Raw genomic sequence first — 12585 nt, 5'->3', positions numbered from 1 at the left:
AGAAGGACGGCGGGTTCCGCCCTATCTTGGACCTGAGGTTACTGAACAAATTCCTTCGGGTGTTACCGTTCAGGATGCTCACGCACCGACACATCATCCAGTCTGTCCGGTACGGCGACTGGTTTGCCACTGTGGACTTGAAGGATGCATACTTTCATGTCCCCATCTGTCCTGGTCACAGGAAGTACCTGCGTTTCACCTTTCAGGGCGAAGTATACAAGTTTTGTGTCCTTCCATTTGGCCTGTCACTCGCTCCTCAAACCTGTTCAAAGTGTATGGACGCCATTCTGGCCCCTCTGAACTATCTGGACGACTGGCTCGTCTGTGCGCAGTCAAGGGAGCAGTTGGTGGAGCACACAGTGTGGGTCACAGACCACAACGCTTTTCCCATTGGATAGTGGATGCTATTAAGTTAGCATATGAATTGGCAGACCTTCTGCCGCCCGGGCAGTTGAAAGAGCATTCCACTAGGGGAATGGGGACTTCCTGGGCCCTCTTCAGAGGGGTGCCCGTGTCTGAGATCTGCGCTGCAGCCAGTTGGGCTACACCGCATACATTTACAGGTTGAATGTGCTGGGTTCCTCTGCTCCATCATTCTGAGAATTTGTGTTAGACTCTCTCATGCCGCACAATACGGACATTTAGAGTGACTGGTATTTTTGGTGGTGACAATTCTACCTTCAGACAGGTGTCATTTCAAGCATAGATGCTGAGGCGCTGCTCCGCACATGCGTAGATGGGCGCCTATGCAGTTGCGTTACGATGTAAGGCTGTTCTGCTGGCGCGCTTTCTCCCTCGCGACAGCTTGGGTACACTGTTCCCATCCTTGATGGTTACTTTCGAACTGAAAGGGAACGATAGGTTGCAGATGCAACCCCGGTTCCCTGAAAGAGAAAATAACCATCAAGTCGCGAGGTCGCTTTGGGAGCCTTCGTGGCCTGAAGCAAAGGAGAACGTGATGCTGCGAGCACTGGGTATTCTAAGCAGACAGGGGGGCGGGCTTAGGCATCAGTGCATGCACCAGCCTATCGGCAGCTTTGACATAAGCTCAACTAAATCCTGCCGCCTGGGGGCAATATCCCATCCTTGATGGTTATTTTCTCTTTCAGGGAACCGGGGTTGCATCCGCAACCTATCGTTCTGCAGCTGAGCCAGTGAGAGGGTCTTCAGAAGCCTGCAGGTTTTCCCCCCTTCCTGTAGTCCGACTCTGCGTCCAGTATGTTGCCCTGTCGCACGATGGCTTGCACCACCGAATCAAGGGTAGTCTCGTTTATCTGGTGCTTCTTAAGGTTAAGCTCTTCAATTATATTCTGAGAACACAAATCGCACATGTAAATTAGGACTTGGATTCAACCTGCTCCTCACCACTAAACTGTTAAGACCCTAATCATCTAAACAATGGCAGATCTTAATACCACAAATCTAGCTGATATTGTGCACATCTTTCCCCTGTATTATTTGTTGTGTTTAGTGAGGCTAATAAAACAGTCAGTAACACATTGAAGGTGTCAGTGTTCAAATCTGCCACTGTCTGGATCATTAAAAGAATGTGCTGCCGTTGAGCTCTTTCCTTTTGTTTGGTACAAAGAAAGGGTGTCCAGTTACATTAATATAATCTCCATACAGAAACACTTTAGCATTACGATATAAACCTTTTACTGTAGTTGAGGTGCAGTACAGAAAACTGGGTACAAGAACAAGATCATGGAGAAAAACAAAAGATAATGTGAGATGCTTGTTCAGGCTTTGAACTGCAAGCTCTCCGACTTGTAAAATAGCAGATGGTGTTTTGTGCCCCAAACACAGCTGGTGAAAGGGAAGTGGACAGTAGAAAGGGTTTGTAACAGAGAAGCAGCACACCTTGTCCATGTCCTTTTCCACCTCTGCGATTTTGGGCAGGAACTTGATGTACATTCGGGGTTCTGTTACAGCCTTATTCACATCGTAGTCAAAAAACAGTGCATTCAATATTACCTATAATACAAATGCAACTTTAACAAGCTTAACAAAGCTTAATATTCAATTTATAATGCTATTGACATTTGTACTTTTATATACAGGCGACACATTGTTTACAAGGTGCTGGTTTAAAATTCACAGGATTTAAATCAACTCTTCATTTATCCAGACAGTAGCTGCAATACACAATTCAAACAAGCAAATGAATTAACTACTATGGTTAACTCTACATACCTTTGAAAATAAACTGTACTAGACTTCAGGTTACACTCTAAAAGTTATGTTCCAAGTCTTATGGTAGATAAAGCTAAATTCCTACTGCAGTGTTGTAAAATTGGCATACAGGTTCCTTTACTCATTTATCACGTATAACCTCCTACTGCTGCAAGTAATAAAAGGACCATGAGTATTTGGCTCAAATAATGAAATAGTTGAATAATTATATAGCAGAATGATTTCAGGAATTATTTCAGTCTATGAAAGGTCAAAGAAAAGCAAGCCAAGTGTGGTACATAAGGAAATAGCAAAGGAATCTAAGAGCCCTGATTGGCTCAGGCTGTTCTCTCACCAGTGCTGTTGCCGGGATGATTCTTGTTCCCCCAGAAGCACCCACTACCATCTTGACTTTGTTGTTTTTGTCAAACACAATGGACGGACACATGGAGGACAGGGGTCTTTTACCTGACAGTTTAACAAAACAACCATTGTGATATTCATTTTCAGAATTGACAAGAACATTTATAACAGTTTTGTCCACTTGATTTATTTTATACATTTGTATGTATTGAGAAGATTATTAAAGTATAACTCGATACCTTCAACCTTGTCTTTTCTTTCCTTAGATGTTAGAGAAAGTTGTACACTGGCACTGTTATACCTCGTTTCCATGCACCTTTCATGCCAGGTTGAAAACCTTGCAGCCGCTGGTACTGCGTTTCCATGTTCATTTAGTCAACCCTGATTGGCTCATTTCTTTCTAGCCCATTTTCAAAGCAGGACAAGTGGAAGTACATCACAACTGACCAATCACGTGACGAGTGGGCGTAAACACTGAATCCACCTCCAGGGTGAGCAGGATTCCCTGTGCTTTGATATTCTTGTACCGGTTGTAACAAAAAGCTCCCAACAGTTGCGTCCTTTCTTTCAGTTTTGTAAACAAAGGAATGTGACCTTAGCCACACGGCTTGCTGGGAAAGAACCGCCAACATCCATCAAAAACTGGCATTGCATGGAAACGGAGTCTTACCACTAAACTCTGGGAGGCTATCAATGAGGGTTCAGGAGCACTGTGGGAGAATCACGGAAACAAGGTATTTTAACACTATGACTGCACATCACCTCACCCGGCTGGATGAAGTTGTTGGGTGCAGGAGGCATCCCATTATTGTTTTCAAAGAAGCGTGAACTGAACTCCTCCATCTCGTCATTAAATAGAATACCAGACGTTCGGGAGCGGACATGCGACCCAAAGCTACATAAAAACAATCCAAAGACACACACAAAAAATAATATTTTAGAAAACATTGTTTTCCTTTTTTTGTCTTCTTATATGCCACTTCACTTTACTAATTTTTAAGATAAAAAGAAAACCAAAACTAAAAACCTTTAGTCAGACATTTCAAAAAGTTTGGACAGACTTTAATTAGCTGAAGATTTCATGAATGGATGTGTTTGTAGAATCATAAATAATGTTTACACACAGCTTAATCCCACTCCAAATGTTATGTTTTGCTCTGCAGGTGCAGGGCGTTGTTCACGTGCACAGTATGCACGAATATGTTACAGCTGCGTGAATAAACAAAGTTTGATTTTGTACAGTTCTCCTTGTCTGGGCTCACTTATTTCCAGACCCAAAATACATAAATTGGCGACGAGGATGGGATGTTGAATTAAGCTTCTGTGATTGGCTTGTAACTGACTGAATAAACAACGTTTGATTTTTGTACAGTTCTCCTTGTCTGGGCTCACTTATTTCCGGACCCAAAATTCATAACACCAAATATAATGTTATGTTTTACAGTAAAAAAAATGAAAACAGCTGCTCGTGGCTCTTACTATCGGTTGATGGTGCTCGTAGCTGCCACTGCACTCCCATCTTCAGCTACTATGGAGAGGTGTGAGGTCCCATGGTCATCAGGAATGTAGAAAACTGGACCGTAATACTGGACAGGGTGGGTCATGTTGTCTGAGATTTTACTCCTTATATCATCAGCAAAATAATCAGAGGTCATATTGTGTAAGAGCTGCCAAAAACAAAAAGAGATTTAAACTAAATCAGTTAAAAAGGGACAAATCCAAATACAGTTTAACGCGAGAGCTCTCAATCACAATCTCCATGTAAAAAAAAAAAAAGAAGGCTAGCGGGCCGCTTACACCTGTGATGTTGACGTAGCGCGGGTCTCCCAGCATGCTTCGCTTGGCGTATGCAAACCAGAAAGCTTCCAGGATCCGATGGTATGAGAGGGTCTTCTTCTCTGTGGTCGACACGCTGTCTTTGGAGAAGTTATATCCTGGGATGAGAAACACGAGGTTGAAACACTTCACTGGAGTGGTTTTCAAAAAAACATATGCAGGTCTAATTAAAAACTGCTGTTCCTCATGCATATTGATCAATAACTTCACTACAACCAAGTTCCAAAACTGCCATTCAAAGCATGCCAGCGATGCACCGAAAAGGGCAACAGTGATCACGTTGCTAATGCTAATAAAGGTGATGAATTCTGTCCACTGTTTAGAAATGGTGTGCTGGCGATGAAAGGACTGCGATGTCACAGGCAGATTTATCGAGAATGCATAAAAGGACTCTGGGAGGTAAATTTCTGACTTGGGTTTTATGGCCAATTAGTGTTCCATTTACCCATTCAGTCTGCAAAACTTCATTAAGAATGTTGTAAACAGCCAGTTAGGAGGATTAAGGTTTGTGTCTGAGATCTGAGACCGTGCTGAGGGGGTGGCAGCAGAGGGGCTCAATTAATCCTTTCCACAGAGAGAAAGGAAGAGAGAAAGAGAGAGAGAGAGAGAGAGAGAGAGAATGTGCAGAGCCAGCAAGCACCATTCAAAAAGGATGAATGAAACTGGAAGGATTGCAAGTGCAGTACAACTGGAAAGGGGATCTTTACCATCCAGTATGTTTAGGATGAGCCCAAGTACAGGACCACCGGAGGGGGCGCCTGGGACGCGCAATTTATATTCTCCGATATTGATTTGTGGAGGATTCTCTGTCAGTTCAGGACGATAGCTTTGGAGGTCCTCCAGAGTTATAATCCCACCTGTAACACAGGAAGTCTCAGCCTTCAAAACTACAGCATATACACTCCTTCTAAACAGGAGGAGTCGTTCTGGTCTCTTAACCAATGGTGCATCCTGGGAGTGTTCTGGGCTGTTAAAGAACCATTCTGAACAGCTTCATGAATATTAGAGGGGTGCTGATACTTGTGCTAGCCATTGCCTTTAAGAAATATTTGTCAGCAGGTATTAAATAAATCCATTCATTAATGTGTAGATTTCAAAACAAGAAAAGCTGCCCTTCTGAGAACCAACCAATGGCAATGACCTTCTATGTGTTTTAAAAAGCATAACTTGTTGCCACTTGTGGATATCAAACTCTACCGTCTTCATAAAAACAGACTCCAGACGTGTGAACAGGGCCCACAGTCTCAGTTCAACCTCATGCAACAGGAAGTCTCTCTACTACGCTTCCTCCAGCACAAAGCAAAAGGATGATCTTGCACTCGCTGAAGACTTGAAATAATACATAGCATGTGTCTGCCTGCTTTACCTGCCGCTTGAATGTCCTTGACTATCTGCTGTGCCAGAGATCCACTGTAAAAAGCGTCAGGGCCTTCCTCGGCTATAATTCTGTAGGTTTCTGCTAGCTTCGGAAATGCAATTTTGTCATTTTTCTTCAGGATTTTTCCCTCCGAGTTACAAAATACTTCACTGAAACAAAAAGGAAAATTAGGAACTTTGCCAGACCAGGGCTTCTCAAACTAGGTCCTGGGGACCCCCTGTGTATTCTGGTTTTCACCAAATGAGCTCTCAATTACTTAACTAGACCCTTAAATGAACTTGCTTCATTAGACCTTTTTACTTGTTTTCAGCTCTTAAACAGTTACCGATTTCAGGTTAGATACAACATTTTAGAAGTAACTTGAACTCTGCAACTTTAAGAGTTTGAGAACCCCTGGTTTATATCCTCAAAACCAGGCAGCACAAGTTTATTATAAAAGATTGCGAACAGGCTGGCTGTAGGGTGACGTCAGGCCAGAAAGGAGTATGCAGAGACAGGCAGTACTGGCAGGTGAAACTGAGATGCTGGAGCGTTTAAACAGACAAAAACACTTTAAAAGAAAACGGCGAGTTGGCCAAAACAGACAAACACAACGGACTAACACTAAACAAAAAGTGAATGAATAGACAAACAAACACGGTGAGTGAACAGTAGTTCTATTTACTTTCCTTTCTTTCACTTCATTTTACTCTCCTCTCCACACCCATTCTCCACTCATTGAACACACAACCCAGAGTGAGTGAAAACATGCTGTTTTATGCAGCTGTACTGAGACTCTATTGCTAATCAATCATTCAATTGGAGTCTCGGTACAACTGCACGTGAATTAATAAAAGTGCAATTCCCTGTGCTCACATATTATTACGTTTTACCTGCACGTGAAGTGCTGTGCAATTATATCCCGTGTACCAACCACAATACACCGACATTAACACACTACATACAACATACAACACAAAACACAAATAAATACAGGGGTGGGGCACTTTGCCGCCATAAAGATAAATAAATATTGTGTAAGACTTTAGTTCAGTGGTGTCCAAAGTTAGCCCTTCCACTCTTTGTTCCAGCCCTGGAGTAATTAATTATATAATGGTACCTGTTAAACCTGGAGTGGAATGGCCCTCCAGCACTGTGATTGGACAGCCCGGCTTTAGTTTCTTTCTTTGATTGGGTGTTTAAAGTTATGTTTGAAGGTTTTACTTTGAATCCCTCTGGGACTCTTACCATAGGGAAATGTCTTCCTCGATTTCTGTCTTGGTTTCGATGATGGCTTTTGCCAGAGCCTTGCTGATTGGGAACCCGTTCTTCGCCAGTTCAATACTAGGTTGGAAAAGCTGTTTCCATGGTAACCTGCCATGACGTTGGTGTGCCATCTGGTAGCCCCGTATCTCACCTGGGATAGCTATAGACAGTCCACCTGCCACCAACAAGCAGGTGCAAAGACAGAGGTCAGAGGTTATGGAAGTGTTGCTTCAACAGACAGAGTGGTCTATGGGTTGCAAGTACACAGAGAACATTCTATCAACACAGAAAAAAACACCTTAATTGGGGTTATCTTACATGAGCCACCCTCCTAATTTTTAAAGGCAATCTATATGACTCGGCATTCCTCTCCTTCACATCATGCAAACACAAAGATCTGTTGCTATGGCCATGAGATTATCTGCGGCTGATAGGTTGGAGACAAGTTTTCTGGGTCCTAGTGACCTTCTCTGCATGTAATCCTGTAACACTTTACATGACTTGTCTTTAATTACTGTGTATTTACGTAGGAGTTACTTAGTTACAATGTTATCATGCATAGTTACAATGTACTTAATGTGTATTTTTTTGCACAATGTAACCCTAACCCTTTTCTGAAACAATATCTACTTTAAAAATAGAAGGATGCTCAGAAGTAGCCAGATTATTAATTTATAAACAATGGGGACCTTAATGTAGTCTTAATTAGGCACCAGTGTGCAGCACAGTATAATTACAACTCCTGGCTGGACTGCCAAAACTGTAAAACATTTTACAATTTACACAAGTAGCCAACATGGGACATTTTAGACAAAAGTGGCCAAATGAGAAATACTGCAGTGTAATGGACAATGTTGTGTGATGCACGAATGCAAATGAGCCTGACACTTCTGCACTGTAGGTAAGACTGTCGCCTGCAATGCGGAGGGTCGCTGGTTTGCACCCAGCCTCTGCCCTGTTACAGTAGCTTGTCTGATTGGACTGGAGATTCCCTATGCTTCAACAATCTGTCTTTCCTAAATTTCACTTCATTTCGCCACAATCCATGGCACAAGCATACATCATGTTCCATTAAAACAGGTTACAAGGTAATTCAGTGGGGTTTTTAGCAAGATGCTGTATCCACTTTTTGGTATGACTGAGAACAAGGAATTGTGCAACCATGCAAGTATGGCAAAAGCCTAAGCTTTTCAATGAATGCACATTTACATCACACAGCGCTGGCATTGTGCTCTGTCTACATTAACTGACTTCCCAAGCAAATTCATGTGCACTTCAATATAATGTCATTGGTATAACAACCTGGCAAATTTTGGGTTATTTTCTAATTAACAATTTATTTGTCTTTTTTGTAAAGGTCATTTATAATTAATTCAAGCAGAATCCTTTAGGAACAATAGCTAATCCATTGAAATTAATTTGAACAAGCAGCACAGTACAATCAGAATTACTTTTCTAAACTTTTGCTCAAAAAGTTAACCCTACTAATAAACAGCTGTGTGTATTAATTATCCACAACTTGTTTTTCTGCTTAGTTTTTCTTTGCTCAGGTGCAAGAAGTGCTTTTTTAACCAGACTCACAATAATTAAATTAAACTGTAACTCCCTGTGTAACAGAGAATTGAATGCTCTCTAAGAGTTTCCCTGAAAACATTTTGAAAGCATTAAGGGTATATAAACATTTTGAGATAATGTTCAATGTCTCTATAAAAAAAGTTATTTTAATAGTCTAATTTGAAAACTGCTGAAAAACAAATTCAGTGTTATCAGCAAAGGCATTTGTCACAGAAAACATCCCAGTCAAAATACAAATATAAATTTTGCTCTTTAATGTCTTGCTTTAGAAAGAAACCCAGATCTTCAGCTGTTGGCGTCACTGTTGTGCTAAGTGGACTGAACACATCATCATAATTGTAGTCCTTTAATGTGTTCGTATGCGTAAATAACTGCAGTACTGTAACTGAGACACTGCAAGATCATTAAAGTATAACCTTGATGCACAAAGTGCTACTCACAAGCACTGAGCTCATTTTAAGGCCCTGTATGACTGCTTTTACAATGTGCAAAGGTTTGAGATGTCATAGTATTACCTATAAATGTCTAAGGACAACTACAAAGCTGATAATATATTACCTGGAAATATATTGTCTGAGAGACAATTGGTGTTAGTTTTTGCTGGTTTGAACTGGGTGAAGTGTATTATTGCTGTTGTCTATAATCATGATGCAGTAAAATATAGTGAAGTTCTGATAAGTGTGGATAAGTGCTAACAATGCTAGTTCAGACCCAGATCTTGCTAGGCAGTAGTAATCAGAGTTATTGTGCTGCTCTGTTGGTCAGATCACACTGTGTTATTACACTCTCCTCTCCTGATCCCAAAGCACTCTACCAACACTGGACAACCTAATCGTTGAGTCATCATTGAGTCTTATTACTGAAACCCATGTAAAAAGGTAAGCCAAGTCCACCAGTACTCATTTCACACAGGTACCCCAAGCAGAACTCAAACCCAGGTCCCCAAATGGTTGCTATCAGCTGTTTGTTTATTTCATAGCAAGTGCTGTAAGCTTCATGGTTGTAGCCTTTGCTTGAGAATGTGTTTATTTCAAGTCTTCAGAGACAAGCCTTGCAGTTTGACTGTGGCTATTTTTCTTTCGGAAGTCAGTGAGGTATTAGTATAGGTAAGGTATTGGTTTCCAATTCCTCTGAGGAGCTAACTTTGTACACCAAGTTCTACACTGACTCCCTGAAGTTATTCACTTCAATGAATCATTACCTATACTGTAAGTCTTAGACTGTAAAGTAGCACAAACATTTGAAAGAAAAACATTTCAGGTAATCTTATAACCAATATGATTGTATTTCTTATTCAAGAACTGCTGAATGCAAGCCCTTAAAAGAATGTACTCTGGTACACAACAAGTATAGTAAACCCTAACGGGCAATGAGCAAAAACCAGCGTGGTAAACGATGCACAGCATCAAAGCTGGGATCCATGGTGGTACTGCAAAACGACTGTGTGAGGAGAGAAGAAAAGCTTCCAGTCACTCACTATTTATAGCTGTATTACAACAGAGAAAGGCGCAAAAGAAATCGATACTGACTGCTCTGCAGAATCGCCAGGTAGATATCAATTCCCAGCCTGTGTTTTTTAATCAGTCATTTTGCATTATTTTTTGCTGGATTGCTGTGTTACACACATTGCAGGCTGTTAGGACAATGTTACCCACACCCTGATACTGGCAATCAGGCAGCAGCTGCAGAGCAGAGGTTCCTGGCTATAGTGTGAATTAAGGTATGTTGTTTGGTTAATAGTTCTCAATATTCTACGAGTGAAAAGCATTTTATTTTGTGCACCGGCCTATCATCACCAGGGATCTTCACACCCTTTGAAAATAAATATAAAGCTGCACACTGAAAGAATGAGCCCAAAGGTGCAAACAGCTCTTAAATAATGGTATATGAGATATTAAGAAAACTATATATATGCATAGGTATGTATATGCTGTAGAGAGAGAGAGTGTGTGAGAGAGAGACAGGTTGTACTGTATGCCTTTTCGAATATATAGTTAAATAAGCATAATTAAACAGTGTAGCTAATCTTGGTGTGATGTTATTTTCCATCTGACACAAAGACATTTAAGATCTTTGTATCACACTAAGATCAGGATGCACTGCGTATTATATAAATATCCACATGATCCAGGAAGTTCTTTAACTGCTGCCTTGGTGCATGTGTTTCAATAACATGCTATTCCATATCACTATCGTGAGAAACACTGTACTGTAGCTGTACTGTACTTGGCTTCAGAACAACACAGTTATGCATCTGCACTTTGTGCCTTTGTATAAGAGTGAACTTAGTTCAGGTTCTTTTTTTAGAAATCCAAATCTTAAAATGATTTGTACCTAAAGAAATCAATTGAACCTGTCTGGTGTTCATGCGGAAGTCTTTTTCATCTAATTAGTCACTGATCAATAAGCCATTGATTTCACGGAATACAGAAGCAGAACCTCTTCTTAATGTTGAAACCTTTGCATGAAGCTGGATAAGGAAAAGTAATAATGAAAAGAAAACTGACCCTGTTAGACTGCTATTTGTCTTCAGTTTGAAGTGAATTGACTCGAGCCACGAAATTGTAGAGTATTGTGTAAACACCGCTCTCTGCATAAAATACATTTGAGGTTTTATCGTTCTGGAATTCACATATCTTTTTTTTGGTAGATTCTGGTTTTGATACATTACAGACTGGATATGGAATTCTTTCTGGAGTGGGTTAATGAGTACAGCAAAACTGCACTTGCAAATTTACAAAATAAGTAAGCAATTAAAAATAAGTCTACTGGTGCTTTTTTATGTAGTATTACATTGTTTAAAAAAAATGAAACAAAAAAAGAAGAAAAAAAGCTGATCATTAAAGGGATACCAGTCAATGCCCTTAAAATCTATTACAGAAATAATTATATGTAATTGTCTGTTTCCTGGCATTAGCTGATTATATGGATTAAGTCAAGACAAGGGGTCAAGGCTAGAGTTGGGGAAATTAAATCAAAACAGTACCACTTGGTAATATCTGATAACAATCTTAGGTCTGGTAAGGTAACTTTTTAATTTGCAGTCAGAGAACTTTGGGTCTAAACAGAATTCCACCAGGCTGTCAGTGTGTGTGTGTGTGTGTGTGTGTGTGTGTGTGTGTGTGTGGGTGTGTGTGGGTGTGAGAGTTATAACACAGAGCTCAAGAGGTCTCATAGTAATTCATATGAGATCCTGTTTCACACCCCAACCCCTACCCTCACTCCAGTCTTCCTGCTGATTCCGCAGCTGTCAAAAGGATAATGACATGCAGCCAGAGATCCTTTCAGCCTCTTATTAATATTCAACCTGTCTGCCGCTTTAAAAGCCAGGCTTTTATTACAATACTGCCCTGAAAATCCTGCTTGGGTTCATCATAAATAAACGCACAGGCTTAGCATTGAAAACAGTTTTCTATTCTTTGTTTTTAAAAGATTTTAGTGTTATTTTTATATCTCCATTGCCTTTTTTTAGGATCTCTGCGCATTCTGAGTGGTTCCGGGGTCTACAGCTCCAATAGTAAGTTATTTGCTTCTTCCTGGGTTTCACTGGTGCTTGTCTATTGTCTTTGCTCCTTCATTCAAGAACCACCAGCAGTAGTGAAAACCAGGTAGAGATCACTAAATGCAGTGCAAATCAATAGTCCCCCAGCTGGATTGCAAACTTCATAAAAAACAAATAAAGAGAAAGATTGGGGAGAAAAAATAACTTTATTTTTCTGTGTGGTGTTGTCCATTTACAGGCTGGAAAACAAGATGTGGCTTTGCAAGTAACAAAGCCATTGGAATAATGAAATAAATACACACATTGAATTGTATTGAACACCTGCTGCAGCTAATGTATGAATGGTGTTATAGCTGCTCCTTGCTTTGCATAGCCACAGCAAGCCTGAACCACAGCCTGTGCAATATTGGGAATGCTTGTCAAACCTGCAGCTGGAGGTCACCGTGGCATCTCTGCAGCTCTAGTGAAGCCCAGGGAATCCAAACACACACGTGAACAAATAACGGGGCACTGT

The 12585-nt window shown here is 40.8% G+C and overlaps 1 protein-coding gene across 1 annotated transcript; it reads right to left on the bottom strand.

Annotated features, from left to right (window-relative positions):
• Positions 1-1040: 1040 nt before the first annotated feature.
• On the bottom strand, positions 1041-7799 carry LOC121297048 (glutathione hydrolase 1 proenzyme-like). Its single transcript, XM_041223060.1, has 10 exons — positions 7778-7799; positions 6977-7169; positions 5738-5898; positions 5079-5228; positions 4333-4469; positions 4015-4202; positions 3303-3430; positions 2528-2640; positions 1861-1974; positions 1041-1310 (listed from the first exon to the last, which is right to left on the bottom strand). Exons 1-10 carry the CDS (start codon positions 7797-7799, stop codon positions 1167-1169), a joined length of 1350 nt encoding a protein of 449 aa, XP_041078994.1. The 3' UTR covers positions 1041-1166.
• Positions 7800-12585: the final 4786 nt, after the last annotated feature.

This window comes from Polyodon spathula, chromosome 22 (assembly GCF_017654505.1).
Source record: "Polyodon spathula isolate WHYD16114869_AA chromosome 22, ASM1765450v1, whole genome shotgun sequence".
NCBI classification, from domain to species: Eukaryota; Metazoa; Chordata; class Actinopteri; order Acipenseriformes; family Polyodontidae; genus Polyodon; species Polyodon spathula.
This window is presented reverse-complemented; position numbering and strand designations above follow the sequence as displayed.